The sequence below is a fragment of the Macaca nemestrina genome, chromosome 17, assembly GCF_043159975.1.
Source record: "Macaca nemestrina isolate mMacNem1 chromosome 17, mMacNem.hap1, whole genome shotgun sequence".
Taxonomy (NCBI): Eukaryota; Metazoa; Chordata; class Mammalia; order Primates; family Cercopithecidae; genus Macaca; species Macaca nemestrina.
Genome location: NC_092141.1, coordinates 46263523 through 46286120, shown reverse-complemented (window position 1 = coordinate 46286120; position 22598 = coordinate 46263523). Strand labels below are relative to the sequence as shown.

Genomic DNA, 22598 nt, shown 5'->3' with positions numbered 1-22598 from the left:
CATGACCAACCCTGTTTCATCTACACATCCACCCTCACACCTCTTTATTTAGAAGCAAATCATTGCATCTGTAAATGTTTCCGTTTGTATCTCTAAAAGAAAACAATATTCCTTTTTATTTTTTTAAAACTGAGTTCTTTGTGTTAAAACAATACTATTTTAAAAAGCAAAATCATAATACCATTATCAAACCTAGAAAATTAACAATTTCTTGATACCCAGTCAATGCTCTCTCTAATAACTCTCCAAACAAGACTACCATGCTGCAGTGCTATTCAATGAACACCTCACAGAAAGCTGGTACTAGTGAGCACAGAGATAAGAAAGGGAAGGGGGGTTTCAACTACTTGCCTCATTTCCTCCTGGAAGCCTGTTCATGTGGACCAGCTGACCTTGATCATCCAATACCAGTTCGGTGTAAGTCAGCATGTCAGAAGGCAGAGGGGGAGATGGAAGAAATGCTTGAGTGGACATAGACTCCCAGAGTTTGATCAGGGACTAGTGGAGAAAAGAAGTTTGACTAATCAGTGACAATAACTTCAATATAGACAAAAATAATTATTAAGATTCAGTCAATCTGGTTTGGCTTTCTTTTCCAAGTGTTCCGCAGAGTGTAAACATTAGACTAAATTCCCCAGCTCCCATTCTCAGTTAAAATAGATTTGTAATTATTTTTTACATGCCAAAAGTCAGGCACTTTTCCAACAAAGTCAAACTACTGAGTGATTCCAAATCAGCACCAGAGCATTAACAAACAGTAAAGACCTAACACTATCCTAGGAATACTAACATTAGAATACTAAATAAGTAGCATCAACTCCTTAAAACAAAGAAAAAGAAAATCCTAAATAAACTTAACAACAGTGGCCGGGCGCGGTGGCTCAAGCCTGTAATCCCAGCACTTTGGGAGGCCGAGACGGGTGGATCACGAGGTCAGGAGATCGAGACCATCCTGGCTAACATGGTGAAACCCCGTCTCTACTAAAAAATACAAAAAACTAGCCGGGCGAGGTGGCGGGCGCCTGTAGTCCCAGTTACTCGGGAGGCTGAGGCGGGAGAATGGCGTGAACCCGGGAGGCGGAGCTTGCTGTGAGCTGAGATCCGGCCACTGCACTCCAGCCTGGGCGACAGAGCGAGACTCCGTCTCAAAAAAAAAAAAAAAAAAAAAAGAAACTTGACAACAAAGGAATATCCAGGAAAATGACATGACACTCAGCTAATAAAAAGAAAATCCAAGAAGGCCAGAATGAAGTTTCTACTAGAAATTCCAGGGAAGAAACCTCTTTCTAATATTATTCATAGCTGTAGGATCATACACAGGAATTAGCTCACTAGATGTGTGTGACTATTTGTAAATGTGCAGATCAATTCTGCTCAATTTTGAAAAAAACAGACATACCTATTCATTTAAAAAATATTATGATTTCCATTCCCAACTTCCTATAAATCCCTCGTGAAGTGGGAGCTAGTTCAGCTCTTTCTTTGCTTGCCTCAAAGCAACATTTGAAGCCCAAATGACTCATATATACCTATGTGTCCTAATCACTATATTTATGCCTATTATATAGGAAGAATTACTTAGAATGTGATTTATATTATATTTATAGCACTGGCATTGGGAAACAGAATTAACACTCAGCTTTTAGGCTAGCAATGCTATAAAAGGGAAATACCAAATGAAAGTATCTTTCAGGAGACAGAACTTGTAAACAAATAGTTGCATAGAGGTAATCTCTTGTATTTGTGAATAACACAGAAATTCTACATAGACTGTTTACTAAGGCCACATATATACTCTACTAAAATTCAAATGTGGTAATACCGGTAGTATTGACTAGGGAACTTGGAAAAATCCTATATTCATAGATTTTTTTAAAAAGGACAAATTCAGTATTCTTTTGATACCTTATTCTTTATTGGCTGCATTTTCTACTGGTGATATACTTTTCTTGCCTTCTATTGATAGAAGAAAAATGTGTGGCATAGAGATGATTCACCATACAGACTGAAGGAATTTATTTTCATATAGAGGTTGAGATTCATAATGCTGTATTTTCTCATGCTAGTTTTTATTCAGCTATAATAAATCTCCCACAAAAAACTTATACTCTAAACTGTGTACCATGAACTCTATATCCATTTGCCTATGCTATCTATATTGATTCTCATCATATTAATCTAGGCTATCAACTAGGAACCAGGGTTATCTTGGAAAATGAGAACTAAAGTACCAGATCTCTTTTTTAATATCCATAATTTGAATATAGACTTAGGAAATACACATATAACTCTTCACACAAGTCACTGTAAACTATCACCACAGGCAAATAATCTTAGTTTACTCTCTCCTACTCAACAGAGACTTCTATTCTCACCATTTCTCTCATTAATTCATAAATAACCATCCAATCTCTGAGTTGGCAGTCACTAACCCTCAAATGAAACAGAAATGAAAACAGTGTCAAGATATTTCTTGCCCTTTGTGGAGTGCCCCATTCTAGCCAAAACTGCATCTGATGGAAATTCAGGGAAACCCTGCCCCTTAGAACATGTCAGACCCTCCGGTTAGGCATCTTACCTGCCGAAACATCTCTGGGATATCATATATGTATGTTGTCCCTAAGGATTGTGCCTGGAACCTCTTTGATTGCAGCAGGTCTTTGGTCACATAAGGAGTATTGATTAGCATTCCATGCAGTGGTCCCTGTTTGTCTCCATATGCCTGAAACATGATCTGCAAGAAAAAAAAAAAAAGAAGGCATGGGGAGTTAAGAGACAGAAAAAAAATCAGAGAACTGCCTAGAGGGGCTTTTTTGCACAAATGCTATCTATTCGAAAACATTTTTGGTAGGTTGAGTAGCTGAGCTATACCTCTTAACATTGGGTACTTGGTGGTCTCACCTCTCCACAGATTAACCAACTCCAAAAATATATATATATAACCAGCCATACACCATAACTGCTCTCACTTTTAGATTAGTTGAAATAAACAACAAAGCAGGCCAGGTGCGGTGGCTCACACCAGTAATCCCAGCACTTTGGGAGGCCAAGGCGGGCAGATCACGAGGTCAGGAGATCGAGACCATCTGGCTAACACGGTGAAACCCCGTCTCTACTAAAAATACAAAAAAATTAGCCGGGCGAGGTGGCGGGCGCCTGTAGTCCCAGCTACTCGGGAGGCTGAGGCAGGAGAATGGCGTGAACCTGGGAGGCGGAGCTTGCAGTGAGCCGTGATCACGCCACTGCACTGCAGCCTGGGTGACAGAGCAGAGCAAGACTCCATATCCAAAAAAAAAAAAAAAAAAGAAAGAAATAAACAAGAAAGCATGGTGCACATTTCATATCTCAAAGACAGACTGACCATGCTAGCCATCTAAAGTGAGTTGAATGTCATATACTCAGAAATGAAGTACATCAACTAACTAGTCTGAGCAGCCCTAGTATTGAAGTTGAAGAACAGCTATGCAGTAAAGATAATTCTCTTCTTTCCCCAATGGCAGAAGGCCAGATCAAGACTCTACTATATCATCTTTGCTTTAGTCCTTTAGTCCACTTGATTAGATGGTACTTCATAAGTATTACTATCTATGCAAAGGCTTCAAAGATTTCTGCTAGAAGTGGATTTCATCCATCCATCTAGATAGTTAATTCTTGTTAGCCCATGAGACATAGCCTCATATTTTACATACAGTAAAATAACTATATTATATTATGTATATTAAAAAACATATACATATATATACATATTTACTTCTCCTCAAGATACTGTCTACAACTAGTGAATAGCTCCTGCAATACCTATATTGTCACATAATGAAATCACTACACTGGTTTTTAATCATTTTAACTCAAATATTTCTAGAGGAGTGCTTCATACTCCATATATTTAGATAGTTTTATTTGCTTATGAATATTTATAAGGGATGCCATTATTTCAATTCAATTAATATTTATTGAGTGCCCAGAGGTTGTATAACACTAAACTAGGCACTTTATGCATGGATACATAAAATATAAATTTCCAATGCAGTGAATACAAATGGAGATTGGGACGTAAGGGTATGTGTATACCTACATATCTATTCAGACCTACAAAATAAGCACAAGTCTACCATTAATGAATAGATTTGTGAACCTGATATATATGCACAGGAATAGAATTAAGCACTTTCCTAAATCCTGGGTACAGTTCATCTGTAAATCCTTAGCCCCTTAGCTCAGAGGAATGAGTGTTCTGCTAATTTGTCAATCAGGTCCTATTATGAGGAAAACATGTCTCAGGCTGCTTTAAAGGCCCAGAGACTGGAGGTCCCAGTCCCCTTCCATAAGGTCAATAGGAAAAGTCACCCTGGGGGAAGCAGAATTAGTAATGTCTTAGGAATGTCAGAGTAAAAGCAATAATGTTTTAAGAGATTCAAAGTGTTAAGTAAGGCAAGGGTACAATATGAGAAAACTGTACTCAGCAGGTAAGCTGAATCAAAATAAGAAAATGGGGTAAACGCAGCAGCTTCCTAGAACGACATTTCTTGTCTGTTAAGAGAGACAAGACCTGTAGGTATAGGGTTTGAGGCTCAGTTTGGCCAAGTTTTGGGATGAAGACACGCTGGTCATAGTTAAGCAACATAATCGTGCACTGAGGAAGGGGACTGGAGAAAACAATCTAGGTACATATGTATATTGCTGGCAGAAATTTAAATGGTACAAACATTTTGGCAGTTTGTCAATTTCTTATAAAGTTAAGCATATACTTACTGTGTCCCAGCAATTACACTTTTACGTATTTACCCAAAAGAAATAAATATATATATACAAATATTTGTAAATGAATGCTCACAGCAGCTTTATTACTACTAATAGCTCAAACTAGGAAATAAAACCCCAAATGTCCATCAACAGGTTATCTTGGAAAATAAGAAAATGAGAACTAGAGGGCTGGGCGTGGTAGCTCACGCCTTTAATCCCAGCACTTTGGGAGGCCGAGGCAGGTGGATCACAAAGTCAGGAGATCTAGACCATCCTGGCTAACACAGTGAAACCCTGTCTCTACTAAAAATAAAAAAAAAAAATTAGCCGGGCATGGTGGCGGGCGCCTGTAGTCCCAGCTACTCAGGAGGCTGAGGCAGGAGAATGGTGTGAACCCGGGAGGTGGAGGTTGCAGTGAGCTGAGATCGTGATCATGCCACTGCACTCCAGCCTGGGTGACAGAGCAAGACTCCATCTCAAAAAAAAAAAAAAAAAAAAGAAAAGAAAATGAGAATTAGAGTTTCAGTCCTTTTTTATTTTTTTATGGTTTTTTTTGAGATGGAGTTTTGCTCTTGTTGCCCAGGCTGGAGTGCAATGGTGTGATCTCGGCTCACCACAACCTCCGCCTCCTGGGTTCAAGCGATTCTCCTACCTCAGCCTCCCGAGTAGCTGGGATTACAGGCATGCGCCACCATGCCCAGCTAATTTTGTATTTTTAGTAGAGATGGGGTTTCTCCATATTGGTCAGGCTGGTCTCAAACTCCCAACCTCAGCTGCTGGGATTACAGGTGTGAGCCACCACACACAGTCAGTCTTTTTTAGTATCAATAATTTGAATATGGACTTAGGAAATATACATGTAACTCCTCACACAAATCATTGTAAACTATCATCACAGGCATGTGGTCTTAGTTTATGCTCTCCTACTCAATAGAGACTTCTATTCTCATAATTCCTCCCACTAATTCATACAGAACCATCTAATATTTGAGTTGGCAGTCACCAATCCCCAAATGAAATAGAAATGAAAATGGTGTCAAGATATTGCCTGCCCTTTGGGGGTGCCCCTTGCTAGTCAAAGCTATATGTGATGGAAACTCTGGAAAGCCTTGTTTCCTTGGAACATGTCAGAGCTCCCAGTTAGTCACCTTACCTGCCAAAACATATCTGTGAATATAAACATTTTGATAAATGAATGTAAAAATTTCGATAAATCCATAAAATGGGGCTGGGTATGGCAGCTCATACCTGTAATCCCAGCACTTTGGGAGGCCAAGGTGGGAGGATCCCATGAACCCAGGAGTTCGAGACAAGCCAGGGCAACATTGTGGGACCCTATCTCTACAAAAAATTCAAAAACTGGCTGGGCATGGTGGTACACACCCTCAGTCCCAGTTACCTGGAAGGCTGAGGTGGGAGGACTGCTTCAGCCCAGGAGGTTGAGGCTGTGGTGAGCTATGATTACAATACTGCACTCTAGCCTGGGCAAGATAGTGAGACTCAAAAGATAGTGAGTCTCAAAAAAAAAAAAAAAAAAAAAAAATTCCATGAAACGGAATACTATTCAAAAATGAAAAGGAACATATATGCATAATCTATGTAACATGGCTGAACCTCAAAAATATTATGCTGAGTAAAATAAGCTAGACACAAACTAGTACACATTGTTTAAATTCTAGGACGGGCAAAACTCATCTATAGTGACAGAAAGCAGATCAGTGGTTGCCTAAGGCCAGGGTTGGTGCTTCTACCTTTGACTGCAAAGGGGAATAAGAGAACTTTCTGCAGTGATGAGATGTTATCTACCATGACTGTGATAGTACTTACATGGTGTATACATTTGACAGAATGAATCGAACTGCACACACAAAAGGAGTCCATTTCTTTATATGTAAATTGCACCTCAATAAAGGCGTTATTTATTATTTTTAGAGGCAGTGTCTCACTCTCTCGCCCAGGATGGAGTGTGGTGTCACGATCATAGCTCATTGCAGCCTCAAACTCCTGGGCCCAAGTGATCTTTCTGCCTCAGCCTACTGAGTAGTTGGTACTACAGGTGCATGCCACCATGCCTGGCTAATTTTTTTTTTTTTTTTTTTTTTTTTTTTGGTAGAGACAGGGTCTTGCCTTGTTGTGCTGGCTACTGTCGAATTCCTGGGCTCATGTGATCCTTCCACCTTGGACTCCCAAAGTGCTGGGATTACAGGCATGAGCCACTATGCCCAGCCCAAAGATGATTTTTAAATGTTATTTTTCCTTTTTTTTTGAGATGGATTCTTGCTGCATTGCCCAGGCTAGAGTGCAGTGGCATGATCTCGGCTCACTATAACCTCCGAACCCTGGGTTCAAGCAATTCTCCTGTATAAGCCTCCTGAGTAGCTGGGACTACAGGCCCCTGCCACCACGCCCAGCTAATTTTTGTATCTTTAGTAGAGATGGGCTTTCACCTTGTTGGTCAGGCTGGTCTCAAACTCCTGACCTCAGGTGACCCACCCGCCTCGGCCTCCCAAAGTGCTGGGATTACAGGCATGAGTTACTGCACCCAGCCTAAAATGTTATTTTTCTCTTACACTGCACATTGGAAATCAATTCACTTATGCAATGTATTACCCAAATCTCTTCTCCCCATTATGACTGCCTGACATCAGTGTTCATTACAGCCTATAGCACAAAGACTGTACAAGGAAAATGAAACAAAATAAAACTCAAGCTAATCAACCTTGTTCCTTACTGGCAGATGAATAAACGATGTGCTAGGGCAAGAGGCTGATATGTAATAGGAGTTCCTGAATACTCAACTATCTATGTTAGTTCCATTTTCTACTATAATGAACACAGTAACTAAAAACTGGTAAAGTATATGTTTTAGAAGTTCGTGAAAATATGTACACATTTTATATATCACACAACTTTCACCAGAAGCCATCAAAAAGATTTCAGAAAATGATTGCTGACCCATAGTCTGCTCCCTTAGAACCGTGTACTTATTTATAATAGCACATATTTGCCACAGAGAAACAAATCATTTGTCTTCTTCCATTGTGATGTAAATTTCTTGAGTACAGTTTGCTTTTTGTCTTTATATGCATAGTGCCTGACATACTATAAGTAGTCAATCAGTATTAAATTAAAAAACAAATGAATGAATAACAGACATGGTTCTGTATTAAATTCATACAATGATTCATTAAAGAAAGGGAAAAACAGTTTGACAATAAGCACCATGTAGGCATTAGGAGCACCAGAACTGGGTTGGAGGCTGCTCCTTTTGTCAGTTTCCACCTCTAGCCACAGGCTCAAAAGTTAGTTCCCATGTGGCAGTGGCTCCTGAACTCTCTCAAGTGAAGAGCCTGTAGACCGCTTCCTGCAGGGCTTTTAAAATATGCAGGATGCTAGGTAAAAGGGGTTCTCCTTCAGGCTGAAGGTGGTTTGTTCATTCTTTCAGATGCTTATTGTGTGCTTATTTTGTACCATGTGTAATACTAAACCCCGATTGAAGGCATCTGTGCCTTTCATGTTCCTGTGTCACCATTAGCTAGCATGAGGGAAATCTCAGAGTTTCCTAATAAAGGAAAGGAAAAAAAAAAAAAAGTAGTTATGAAGAACAAACATATTTATCAAAAACATTAAAATCTCAAGTGGCCATCTTACTTTTCACAAGAATAGACCTGCCTTGAAGCTATTGTAGAAGTTAATTAAAAACATCCCTACCCATCAAAAGCTTTGACTGAAAATGTCTTTAAAGTTGTACTAAAAAAACATCAAATACAGCAAAAAATATTGAATACTCTCTCTCTTGGTCACCACTCATGCTCTTGAGCACTCTTTCTCTGTGTTTTTAACTGCTGACTTCTCATAGGATAGATTTCTCTAGCCACCTCACTGGGAATCAAAGCACAAAATGAAAGGTCATTCTGACAACGGTCCAAACTGAGATTTTTAAAAATTCACCTTCAAAAGATTGAAAAATATATTTTCCTGACTCTATTCCTGGATTTAAAAGGATATAGATAAAAACAAGAGACATATAATCTCTCCCTGGCACCCAAAGCATGGAATAGACTGAAACTCTTGTTTATGTATACTGGATCATGTTCATCTTTTAATCAGAAGAAATGCAATTCTTGAATTCAGGTCAAAGCCATAAAATAATATCCTAGCTCTTCAAAAATGTGAACAACGGTGAACCAACCTAATTTCAGTATCATAGTAATGAGCCCAAATATTTAGAATCCGATGTAGTAAAAAAGATTAAAAGGGAATTGTCTGTTTCACAGAATTAGTGTACTGACTCACTTTCTATTTTTACGTCCTCAACTTTCCTACCTGAAAATGGGTTTAAATTTGCCACTTTGTTCTTGTATAATATATGACACCCTGAAATCTTTGAAGGAAAGGAAACAACATAATAGATAACACAATAAATATGATAAAAACAGAAACAGAACACAATAGATAAATATGATAGTCACTGATGATGGTAGGGCTCACGCCACTATACTATGTTGAAATTTTCCTTCTTTAACATAGAAGTTGGCGACGTAATCCAACAATTCTCTTTTCCTCACTTGCCAATGAGTAGTTTAATTATGGTGAAAACAGAAAGGATGCATCTGACCAGAGATTAGATTGCTGAAATAACCCACGAGCCCTCTTAAAAAAAGAGCCCTAAACTGCAGAATAACCTCTGGAGTCAGGTTCACTTGGCATCTGTTAGTGCTCACCAATACACGACAAATGGTTAACGGTTTTATAACAGCCATGATAGAGAACATAGGCACATGTTAAAAGGCAGATGAAGTTTTTCAAATTCATACAATCATTTAATCTCTTGGGGATAACCCCACCAGGTGAACCAATGGGATTTGTGAGTTTGGGTCTTCTATAACAAGGACGAGTGTCTTATCTGTAGGACCAAATCGAAACTCTGAGGAGCCTGTTTGAGTATTGTACCTGTGCTGTCCTGGAGTCAGTCACTTCCTTGTATAGGCTGATATCCAAGTAATAGCCAGACTCGTTTGTCAGGAAGAGGCGGATGGGAATTGCTTTTCCAGTTGGCGTCAGGCGAATGTTGATTTTCAGTTCTGCCTGGAGGACGCGCAATTTCCACAGGCGACTTCCATACCGCATTACCATGCTCCGCACAGATTCCTCAATCTGACACAGACACATTACCAAGCACAAAACTTAAATATCTTGTAACTAAGACCTGTTTCAGCTCTGCCCATATTTGAGATAAAAAGGCTAAAAAAAAAAAGAGGTTGGTTTATGGAGATGCACACCTTACAAAAAGTGGTCAGTTTCTCCCCAAATCTATTCTTTCTTGGAACAAGTCAGGGACAATTTCATGCTGGCCTGGCATTAGAGTGGTTTTCTCTGGATAACAACACCCAAATCTCTGCAACTCCTTACCCTTTCCCAATTATATTCATATTCTATATCAAAGATCTGCAATATCTAAAATTACAAGCCACGGGATTTAAGAGGAAAATAAGAATAAAATCTCGAGTTAAATAGCTATTAAGTAGCATTTATATGCATGGTAACTATGTTTCATTGCACTTACAGGACTTTAAATCAACATAGCAATTACCACCATGAGCTTTTTTCCATACAATTTTATTAAACTTTATAATATATGTCTCTTGGTAAATTGCACAAATTAAAGAAAGGCAATTTGTAGGTGGTGCTAGAACATTCTCTCTCAACAGAGCTCTGAAGCTTGGCCACTGCTAAGTCCATCTAGGATTTAAGAAGATGGGGCAGATGTTCCCACGTTTCCCTAAGTTTATACCAAGGCAGCTTAATGCTCTTAGTTTTTAGAGGTAGGACAGTTATTTTAACTAAATGGCCTTAGACATGATTTCTTGTTATTTACATACTAAAGCAAAACATTTTTTTCCCCAACATGGCTGCACAGAACATAATGCAGCTAGAACATGTTATTTGAAATTAATGTTTCCTTAAATGAAGTATCTTTCTAAAATGCTTCCTCAACTTCTTAGAAAATCTCAAGAATATCTTACATTCCCTTTCTCTTGTGGTTCTTTAGTAGTATGTGCCACCCTTGCAGTTTGTTTCTGCACCACAGAATTTTAAGTTAGAATGAATTTCAGGGAGTTAACCTCTCTATTATCACACTTAATTGCTAACCAAGAGATATTTATCCATTCTTTTCTTGAGGAAACAAAAGCCAATAATCTTTATGTACAGAAAATTGGCAGCTATCTATCATTAGAAAAGCAGAGTGTATATGGGTGGTTAGAATGAAAGCTGAGGCTGATCTGAAAAACTCAGAAAAAAAGGTAAGCCAAATCTAAAAAAATACAGCTGTACAGTGTCCATGCCACGTTTTAAGTCTCCCAGCTTATTAGTCCCAGAATGCTTAGGAGAAGTTTTGCTTAAACTAGATGATGCAATTTGAGTCAAAAGAGTAGCCCTGTCCTTGGCTTTCCTTACAGACAAAAGCAACCCATCATTAGCTTGGAATTTTGAAGGGAAAAAAGGTAGAAAACTACTTCTCAGATCTCAGATACTAAGTTCAAGAAGCAAAAGTCTACCAGGCATGATGACTTATGCCTGTAATCCCAACACTTTGGGAGTCTGAGGCAGGAGGATCACTTGAGGCCAGGAGTTCAAGACTAGCCTGGGCAACATAGCAAGACCCTGTCTTTATAAGAAAAAAAGAAGGAAAAAAAAAAAAAAAAAAAGCAGCAGCAGCAGCAGCAAAAATTCATGCCTACAGTTGATCTTGAAAAAGGGAGATACTGGTTCTCCTATCCAAATTCCACAGTATCATGATAGAAAGAGTTAGAAGGGGCCAGGCATGGTGGCTCATGTCTGTAATCCCAGCACTTTGGGAGGCTGAGGCAGGCGGATCACGTGACGTCAGGAGTTGGAGACCAGCCTAACTAACATGGTGAAACCCTGTTTCTACTAAAAATACAAAAATTAGCCGGGCGTGGTGGCACACGCCTGTAGTCCCTGCTACTCGGGGAGGCTGAAGCATGAGCTTGAACCTGGGAGGTGGAGGCTGCAGCGAGCTGAGATGGTACCACTGCTCCAGCCTGGGCGACAGAGCAAGACTCTGTCTCAAAAAAAAAAAAAAAAGAAAGAAAGAAAGAAAGCATCAGAGGGAGCAGAAACAGAGAGCAGCTTGTCTTTATTACACCGGGGATAAAAGGTCAAGTACAAAATCACCTTGTTTTTCTTCCTTAAATTATATACAATGCATTTTAGAATAGACCCTCAGGGAAGAAAATATACATAATACATGTGAAATTCCTTATCAGCCAAATTCTCTCCCTGTGGAAAAACACTAGAGAGAGATAGGTTAGACACTTTGAGAAGGTACATTATCTCACTAAGGCCACCAGGTAATTAATATTTAGTGCACAGAAGCAGTAATTTAGCCAAAATGCTTAGTAACAGTAAAATTAATAATTCCAGATGAGAAATAGTAGGGAATAATACAAAACAGGACCACTATTATAGCAAATATCATAAAACAGGTACCAACAAAAGAAAAGGTTTTCATGTTTTTATACTGCTTATAAGTGACCAGCAAGCTAACACCATACCACCTTCAGCATTGAGAACTGTTTTCTTAATGACTATATCAAATTTTTGACATTGTCCCAGAAACTCAATCTTATAAACATTCTATAAACTTTACAGATTAAGGGCTCAACAGCCTGAACAAGAGTACCTGTTTCCAAGTCCAAGTGAGATAAATATGAATGAACTTCTGTGCTTATGCTTGCTAGTGCTGGGAGAGAAGCTAAGGAGAAATGTACCTTTGATGGGTCCATGATAACCGTGGGCACAAAGTTGAGGAAGATGTGGTTACAGTCAGTGCGGACATTTGTATTGTTAAAAGCAACTTCCAACTCATCCATGGCTTCCAGGAGTAGCCGCTCCCCTTCATTTTGCAGATATTCAAAAGAAGCTTCCTACACAGGAAGAAAATAATCAACATTAGTATATTTTAAAAGAGGCAATAAAGAAATGGCTATTATAATCACTTAAGTGGCAGTATGTCATGAATCATAAGGCATCTGGTGAAGACACTATCTTTCTCCCTAGAGTCAGTCCAGTAACCACAGGGAGAAGGGGCAGGCAAGGGTCAGATAAAGAGTCCATGTCAGCCCTTTCTCCTTACTCTTAGTGTATCATTTCCTTCTAAGAGGTAGAAATGCTGGGCATCCCCATAGCTGTAAGTTCAATAGGATGATATTTCACATATGCCAAACAGAGCTATTTGGAAAGGAAAAGCTGAAGAAAGGGTACAGCTTTGGGATATATTAATAATGAACACATCAGGAAGTGCCTTGCTATATGCAGACACTATCCATACCTCTAGACAGGTGTACAATGGGATCGCCTCTTTCCTAACTTATCTCCTTATGCTCTATCATCACCCAATTCTTCCTGTGATTTTTCTGTTTGTATGCTTTTTCTTTTCTTGAGTGCTATTACGCTTCTGCTACTAAGAAAAATCAAATTAAAGTGGAAAAAGAGCCTTCATTTTTAATTTTTTTTCAGATGCACTTTCTGCTTTGTACAAAAAAAAGCCTTTATTATATGAAATATTTACTTTTGTAAACATTGAAAGAGAACAAGAACCTTGACTCAAAAACTGAAAACCTGATTTTTTTTTATGCTCTCTCTCAGCAGAAGCATAAAACTTGATTTTGAATCATACATATTACTCTGTTCCTTCCCTCAGGGATGACATCCCATTAAAGTACAGCACCCACCTTGGTGACCAGATCAGAATGCCTGATGATTGCACGAACAAAGAACCTGTAGTCTGTCACTTCTGTGCCCACTTCCACCTTGGCTGCCCCGAGATACAGGTGCATCTTGTGATTAGCACATGGAATGGCAGTGAGGTCAAAATTTCTCATCCGGTTCAGCTCTAACTGGAAAGCCAGAGCAGGCTCCAGATGACGATAGATACGATCCTCCTCAAACTGAGTACGAGAACCAGAGAAAAAACAGCTCACAAGAGGCAGTTACAACACTATACTATGAATGTGAATGTAAAAGAGATGCCTGAAAATAGAAACATAAGCTATGATGTGCTAATAAGCAACAAAAATGAACTATGTTCAAGGCTAATGCTATAGCTTACATAAGATTAGGCACTAAAGTACCTATTATATACGTACTTTATAGGATGATACTCCTAAACTTTCATCATTCATGCTTTTACAAGTAGTGATGATATGCATTAAAAACTAACCAAAAAACCTCAATTTCCTTAGAACTCCTGCAGTATTTAATGTATTTATATAATTCATTTTTATATTAATTACAGACTGCTTCACATTAATATCTACTTCACATGCCAATATTTTGTGCTTACCCAACTAATCTAAAAGTTTTCTCACTTATGATAAGTACAAATGACATAATAAATAACAAACAAACATCATACAATTTTTTAATTAAAGAGATATTTGGCTTTGGAACACTGTATCCATAGATATATAATTACTTATAAATGTTTTTTCAAAGTTGTACTAGTATATAACTTTACTGTATTTACTGTATATGTACTGTACGTTTCAGTGAAACTAAATTATTTCTCTGGAATACATGTCAATTGAGCGAATGGAGAGAGACAGTCAAAAATATAAGCTGGTAACAGGAAGAAAGCAACATGGTCTGAAGTTTTGTATTTTAAAATTGAAAAACAAATGCACATAAACTAGAGTTGAGTATCAGTGAACTATTTGTAGATAACAAGAATGGTCCTTTAATATCACATCATTAGGATTATTCTACAGAACAAGGATGATTTGGAAAGGCATCACCTTCATTGAGTAGCTCAATACATTTGGTTGTGTCCTAAGCCAAACTCTTTCAGAAAGGAATCGGTTTTAGTTCTAAGACACATGTAAGGCAACAGGAAGCACAAGTTCAATAAGAGAAAAAAGAATGGCAAGAAGAACATATAGCAAAGATAAGTCACTCTTGGGCTTTTAAGAAAAAGTAATTTTTTTTTTTTAATAGGAAAGAAATCAATCCTTACCTTATCCCTTGCTCGGAATGTAAAAAATTTAGGGAATTCTCTCTGTATTAAAGAAGAGGGAAAATGTGTCAGAAGTTCATAGACATGGCTCTTTGGAAACAAACATATAGTATAGAAACAGTTAAGCATTTAGAAGACAGTTTTCTAGAAAACATGCTTCTTACCTAAGCTTAGTCCAGGAAATATGAATGATCCGCTGCATAACCATCACTTTGACCCCATTTCCAAATTTGAGAATCATATTATAAACCTAATTTTAGTATCTACCTTCTCCCAGGGGAAAAAAAATGTACATATTTTTTAAATCTCCCAAGTGAAAAAAAATTTTTTTGCTGGGTATTACTCTTGGCACAACCCGGCAAATAAAACCAATATACCCTTATGCCGAGTTACTGGACTGATTTCCCAAGTTTCTCTTTAAGAAACTCTTAAAATGTAAACTAGTCAGACAGTATAGAGTGCTCAGTCCATGATTTTCACATTCCTTCTTAAGTCAATAATGTCAAGGGTTTAAATGATAACATTTGAAGATGAAGAAAAATATAAGATACTACCTTGGTCACTACCACTAAATGTATAGGAAAGAATGAGGTAGAACTAGTGAACTTGTAATCATTAGGTCTTCCTGCTTTTTTGTAGGGCATTATACAAAAAAAAAAAAAAAAAAAAAAAACAATTTACTAGAACCTTATTAATTAACAAAGATGAATTCAATTAGCAGAGTTCATTAGTTTCTGAAATTTAACTTACTAACGCTAAATACCCCTGTTTCTCGGATGGGAAGCTCTACTGGCAGTGCTGAAATCAAGTCATTACTATTTGCCTCCATAGGAGGTTTCATTAGGCATCTTCTTCATTATGAGTGCAATACAATCAAACACTTATCAGTACAAGGCAGAGAGACTGGGACTAGCTGCCTACATATCCTCAATGAGCTTTAGGAACTGTGAAGGAAACATGGACTGAAAATCTGGTGGCAGGTATTCTCATGTGTTTTCCCATCTGATGCTCTCAACAACCTCTACGGGTAGATATTGTGACCCTCATTTTACAGAAGCCTTGGCTCAAGTATATGCTCAGAATCACAGAGCTGGAAGATAAACTTGGGTCTCTCTAGTGCCAGAGCCCATGCCCTCTCAACTCTCAAGGGCAGAGTATTACCTTTCTCTTTTTATTATAATCTAAATCCCTCATTTAGAGGATTTCTCTTTGATGAGACAAAAAAACAGAAATTAAGACTTTAAATTTAAAAAGGACAAAGCAAACAAAGCAAAACTCATGCTGTAAACCTGTGGTTCTTGAATTTCCTGAAAACTTCTTGAATACGTTCCGTAAGTGTTATACCTCACTCTCACCTTAACTAAAGCTTGCACAACTAATAAATCTTTTTATCTTTTCCTTGGTATTTTAACTGTAAGACTGCATTTAAAAGGTTCCTAGGAGCTCATTTACCAACCTCAGGGAAATCCCTTTTTAAAAGCCTTTTTAAAGTGGATTTTACACAGGACTAAACTTCTCCTAATGAAGTTTTGTTCTAAGTAATTCTCTGACCCCTCCTCCCTGCCATGAGAGTGAAGCACATGGGGATGACTTCAAGGTTAAGTAAGATGCATTCAGCTGTGGTGTCAGTAAATATCATGCTCATGGTTTTATATAACCTAGTTTTGGTTTTATTCTAGTGAGGTACAGCTTTCAGAGCATTACCTAAAAAGTAACACATGTCAAAAAAGGAAGAATGACAAAATCTTTCCATGGAACTCTCTGAAATAAAAGTCAAGGAAACTGATAATATGATATTTTAAGCACATACTTTTCTATTCCGCCTGAACTGTTATTAGCTAATTAATTAAAATGTTTGTTTAGGATGCCATTTATTTAATTATGCACATTTGTAGTATCAAAACCATTTCCTTTCAAAAACAAAACAACAGTAATAAAAAAATGCTTTCTTTTCCACTAAACCAATTAAGAAAATTTGTAGTAACTGAAAGGCATATAAAGCAGTTTGAATGGAAACGCCTTTAATACAAATAATGAAGAAACTGACTGATTCTTGGCAGAGGTGGGCAATGACTACCAATTAGAAAAACCACTTTCATTAAGGTTAGATAAGAAAAGGTGTCATGAGATCATATAAACAATCTTTTTTTTAAAAAAAATAACTTCTGAGTAAATTTGTAACTCCCCGGTAAAATCTTCAATTTAAGTATTAAACATTCAGAAAAAGAGATGGCAAGAACCTCTATGCAATGGAAAAGTGGGACTACCAAGCAATTCTTCAGTGACTTGGAAGTCTGAAGACTGTTATAGAAAGTAACCTCTTTTGGCACTCAAAAACCACAGAATCACAGAAAACACAGAAAAGAAGAAATCTAAAAGTCTGATCCTACGGTTTTAGTAAATTCTTTTATCCTATCTCATCCTCATACTGCCAGTTTTTCCACTGAAATCATTCATGCTTATTCCATCATCAATATATTTGCTTTCCAAGCATTCTACTAGTGTCATGGGCAAATATCATAATTGAATGTATACAAAGAAAAACCCTCTTAGTGTTCTGGTACCAAAAAACAAAAGAATGCAACGTTTCACAGGAAGAAATTATGCCCCTGCTGTGTTCTAATCAGCCAACCATCATCAAGACAATCAAAATAATTTGCCCAAATTAGCCAATCAAGACACCCTGCAAATCAGAGAATGTGAAAACCTGCAACAAAAAACATCATAGCTGATTATGATACTAATAATCGTGTTAAAAACCTAATGAGATGAAGAAATTGGGAGCTTGCTGGTGCAATTCTCTTTTACCTCAACATGCTGAGAACTAATTATATAGACTGTAATTAAAACAAAAACCCAAACCAACCCTTCTGAAAACTAATAGTTGGTCCACTAACAAACAGAACTATCTTAAAAAAAAAAAAAAAAAAAGAACTACTAATTATGATAACTGCTCATGACAGTGAGCTCTTCCTTCAAGATCCAAATAATCCAAAACATTTCATTTTAAAGTGGGAATCCCACAACAGTCATTAAACAACAACTCTTTCAGGAGATTTGTAGACTTTTTTTTTAAATCTCATGAAATTTTACAAGAACAAAAGGTAACATTTTATTAACAGATATAAAACTGTTTGATTTAGAATCTTATCATGGTTTTAGGACCTAATGGGGATAAGAAGAAGTCCTGAAAATTTGTATTCCAATGTCCTTAGCCAAACTTTGCCAAAAAAAAAAAAATATATATATATATATATATATATGGAAAGCTTAAAAAAAAAAAAAGGCATAATATTATATCCCAATTAGACAGCACTTTCTGCTGAATCTTTTGGAATTCCAGACCTGAAATGTGAGTGAAACTAAGAGAGAGTGAGTCCATAAGTTTTAACTAACAGAAAACTGTGGAGCTGCAGTTTAGATAGCTGCAGAAATTCAAGAAGCCTCTTTTGCATTCAAGGCTTTGATCTTTTTCCTTTTTTCTTTTTTTTTTTAACATCTTGTGCATTTTTTTCTTTTATTTTTTATTTTCAGATGAACATCATGATCTACTTTCTTTTTTCTTAACAAGAAGAATATATTTACAAAAAGAGACTTGTTTTTCCTCAAAGTTTCTGTTTAAATATCAATGTTAGGCAGTTCTTCAAGTTCCATTATGGGCACTTGATTTAATTAGATGGTTAGGGAAACAGAGTCAACTCCCAGCTTCCTTAACACTGGTGAAGACTGCTGTCACAGAAATAATCTCCAGGCAGGGTCAAGAGACTAGGGCAGCAACAGACATACCTGTGGGCAGCTATCTGGGACAATTGCAGTTAAACTACGAAGTATTTTAAATGTTTATAGCAATCACTGGCATCCGAATCAGTACCTAACAATATACACAGCTCTCTAGGAACCTCTACTCTGGCCCTCATTTGTCTTGTTCTGGTTCTGAGGCAATCTGAAAGACCAACAACTATATAACAGCACAGCTTGCTTTATTCCACTAACCAATGTGCTTGAATCAAACTTGGTAACCTTCCTCCTCTTCTTGCCCCTCAAGTGCAGATTCTCTCTTCCATTCAATAATATAGGGATTTCACAGCATAGGACAGGGGAGGCTGCATACATCACAGTGGATTACCAAGAAGCCAGAGAGATCAAGGGATTCATCTCTGACACTCCCAGAAAGCTTCCTCTTTTTCACAGTACACTAGCTATGGGGCAAGCACAATCAGATGACATGACAGAGGCTAAGCATCCTTCATGAATGTCAAGCTACCATCAGCAAAAGAACTCACAGCAGCACCATGACAGTGACCCCCAGATTTGTACAGTTTCTGCCAAGGCTTCCTGGCTAGTGTAGATCCTGGATTGTATAGAACATTCTAGATGGAGTTCAGTTTAATAGCTGCCCTTGCCCCTTGCAAAATCATTTATCATTTTTAAAGGAACATAAAAACACCCCAACTCCTCTGCCACTCAATTCTTCAGAGCAAATCTAGTCCACAATTAAACCTTAATGTTCTCTCTGCTCTAAAGCAGCTTTTCCTACACTCATGACAAATCAAGTCACTTGATAATTTAACTGATTTCCCACTTGATGCCACTATAAATAGGAATCAGACAATGATTGTCAGGGAAGACCCCCTGCTGGCCTAATTTTCTAGCCGATTTTGCCTATACATGTCCCTATTAAACCTAAATCCAGAAATATCAGGACAGCAGAGAGAAAAATATGTTTTAAAGCTGTTAAATATACTCTTAATATTAGGGCATATTTATAACTATACACTATAGATTCAGAGATAAGTTTTTTTTATGTGTGTTACATATATGAGAAAATGTCAGTGAGAACTAATCACTTTGGTTTTTTAAAAATTTTAGTGGACAGTTTTAGTTGATCAGTGTATTTATTATAGAAACCAGTTAGTGTGCTATAGATGTGAAGACTCTATCAAATCCATTAGCAAAAAGGAAAGCAATTTTATAGATTTAGTGTTATTCCCTAGAAAATGCTATTATTCTAAAGTCTGTGATAAAAAGCACAGTAACATTTAAGAACGTAGCACAATACTTTTCTAAAATCCAGAGCCTGGCTCTGGCATGTCTACCTTAGTTCTGATCAGCATCTACTAGCTACAGTGTTTATTCATGGGCTTTCATATTCTATCCCCAAGTATCAATTTTATTCTCTAAGCTCCTGATTTTTCTTCCTAAAGCCCTAGGGTTCTTTTTAAGCTCCTCATACTTCTCCACTGACTCCGTTTCCTATCGAAAGTTATTGATTGATATATAGCTACACTCTGCTTGATTTCCTGACATCAATAACACAGGGGAGTCATGTAGTCCACAACATTTCCTAAAGCATTTCAGAAAATCTTAGCTTTCTTGTTTCTCTATAGACTAGACCAATAAGGTGAATTGTATGAAGGAAAACAAAACGTCAACTCCTAAAAACCTAATAAACAAAAAGGTAATAAAAGCAATCACACATAGGTCTTTGAGTTTACAAAGTCCTTTCCAGAATCTCAAATGCCATCTTCATTGTTACAAATAAGCAGGGTTTAACAACCAAATTATCTCAATTGCTAAAACCAAACCAATCAGGCCAGGCACAGTGACTCACGCCTGTAATCCCAGCACTTTGGGAGGCCGAGGCAGGCAGATCACCTGAGGTCAGGACTTCAAGACCAGCCAGGCTAACACGGTGAAACCCCGTCTCTACTAAAAATACAAAAATTAGCCAGATGTGGTGGCACACGCCTGTAATCCCAGCTACTTGGGAAGCTGAGGTAGGAGAATCACTTGAACCCGGGAGGTGGAGGTTGCAGTGAGCTGAGACTGCACCACTGCACTCCAGCCTGGGCAACTGAGCAAGATACCTTATCAAAAAAAAAAAAAAAAAAAAAAAAGACTTAGCTACATTAGAATCAATTTTTATGAAATATTTTGACTATAATCAGTCATTTTGAAAACGACATGTTGATTCCAAACTGGATTTCTGTCCTTACTGCTGTCACTGTACTGGGTATGATCATATGGGTATACCACAGTTCGGATGCCAGGCTATTAACTTAATTCTCTTTTTGATAAAAATTTTAATCTCATAAATATTAACAGTTAAATTCAGTTAAATGGGAGAATAAGCAACAGAGTGTTTAATTTTTACTTATTTCCTGTTCCTAGGATTAACATAAGACAAAAAATAGCAACTTGGCTCTATCAAGGCATTTTAAATAATAAATCATTGTTCTTTAGAATTGAGAATTCTCAATAAAGAAGCCAAGACTACAAAGTGCAACTGGCTGTTCTTGATTATGGATTCACTATGAGCATAGAAGAAATTACTAGTTAGCTTGTTTCTACCTTATTCGTCTGGATAAATGCTTATGCTCATTCTTAACTATTTCTCAGAGATATATTGAGAATTCATTATAGGGTTAAGAAAAAAAAGAAAAAACCTTTAGCTGGAATACTTGATATAAGAATTTAAAAATTTTTTTTTAATTAATAGAGGACAGGGTCTCATTATGTTGCCCAGGCTCATCTCAAACTTGTGGGCTCAAGCAACTTTCCTGCCTCAGCCTCCCAAAGTGCTGGGATTACAGAGAACTGAATATTTACTATAATAATTTATAAAAGAAGAGGGACCAAATATCAGTCCAGCCCTTCTAACATATATTCTGTTTAAATAATCAGTGGCAAACAAATAAAACAGTAAGTAGTCTTTCATTATTGTTCATTTTACTTACATGAAATCTCCGATCCACCTCATAGTTGACCTGTTTTCTGAAATCCTTTCAAATAAAAGACAGAGAGGAAGAAAAGAGCAGAAATTGGCAATCAGTAACAAAATCAAAAACAAGTTGAGTAAAAGATGATGAGTTAAACTAACATTTTTTAAAAATTAAACTTATAGAAAAGTGGTTATTTCTCTGCATAAATTCTACTAGTAAGCATAAGATTGCAATTCCATTTTTTATTAAGTTGCAGCAGCAGCATAAGAAATATTAAAGAGGTACAATTCACATGTCAATACCTTTTGTGCAACCAGGAAAGTAAGGCGCCGGATCCCATGGTCAACCAGGGTAGCTTTCTAGGAGCAAAAACATGTAAAACAGAAAATAGATGAGATTTCCATTCATTCTAAATTTTATCCCATTCATTCCTCGTAAGGCTTTGGTGGAGTTAAACATCCTTTTTGAAAATCTTTATTTTAGCTTAGTACCTTCAAACTTGAAAGTGAACAAATTTCAACCTGGCTCCTAGGACTAAGTCTTTTTTTTTTTTTTTTTTTTTTTTTTTTTGAGACGGAGTCTCGCTCTGCCGCCCAGGCTGGAGTGCAGTGGCCAGATCTCAGCTCACTGCAAGCTCCGCCTCCCGGGTTCACGCCATTCTCCTGCCTCAGCCTCCCGAGTAGTTGGGACTACAGGCGCCCGCCACCGCGCCCGGCTAGTTTTTTGTATTTTTTAGTAGAGACGGGGTTTCACCGTGTTAGCCAGGATGGTCTCGATCTCCTGACCTCGTGATCCGCCCGTCTCGGCCTCCCAAAGTGCTGGGATTACAGGCTTGAGCCATCGCGCCCGGCCAGGACTAAGTCTTATGAAATAAATTTTATATTGATTTGGACAAAACTGAAAGAGAACTTTGAGGAGAAGAAAGGGTCATATGAAGTCAATTAAATTACCTCAGAACTGATTTACATAAAGGCAGGCCACGACACAATTTCTGCTTATAGAAATCATACTGTTGGGCATGTATTCAAATGTAAACATTAATATTGATAAAGAAGCTAAATGAAATAAGGTAGAGAGAAAAGGACTTTCCATAA

General features: G+C 37.5%; 1 protein-coding gene and 1 long non-coding RNA gene across 11 annotated transcripts in view; one reads left to right on the top strand and one right to left on the bottom strand.

Annotated features, from left to right (window-relative positions):
* The window catches only part of LOC105476887 (acetyl-CoA carboxylase alpha), a 330276-nt gene that overhangs the window by 93090 nt on the left and 214588 nt on the right, over positions 1 to 22598 (bottom strand). For all 9 annotated transcript variants that reach the window (XM_011733176.2, XM_011733177.2, XM_011733179.2 and 6 more), the window contains 8 exons: positions 21807 to 21863; positions 21520 to 21564; positions 14783 to 14824; positions 13503 to 13718; positions 12540 to 12695; positions 9697 to 9900; positions 2579 to 2734; positions 352 to 498 (listed from right to left, as the gene is read on the bottom strand). In XM_011733176.2, coding sequence (XP_011731478.1) covers positions 352 to 498; positions 2579 to 2734; positions 9697 to 9900; positions 12540 to 12695; positions 13503 to 13718; positions 14783 to 14824; positions 21520 to 21564; positions 21807 to 21863 — 1023 coding nt within the window. The remainder of the gene's footprint in view (positions 1 to 351; positions 499 to 2578; positions 2735 to 9696; positions 9901 to 12539; positions 12696 to 13502; positions 13719 to 14782; positions 14825 to 21519; positions 21565 to 21806; positions 21864 to 22598) is intronic.
* LOC105476883 (uncharacterized) overlaps positions 1 to 22598 on the top strand; it is a 93864-nt gene that overhangs the window by 19150 nt on the left and 52116 nt on the right. The gene's annotated exons all lie outside the window — the stretch shown is intronic.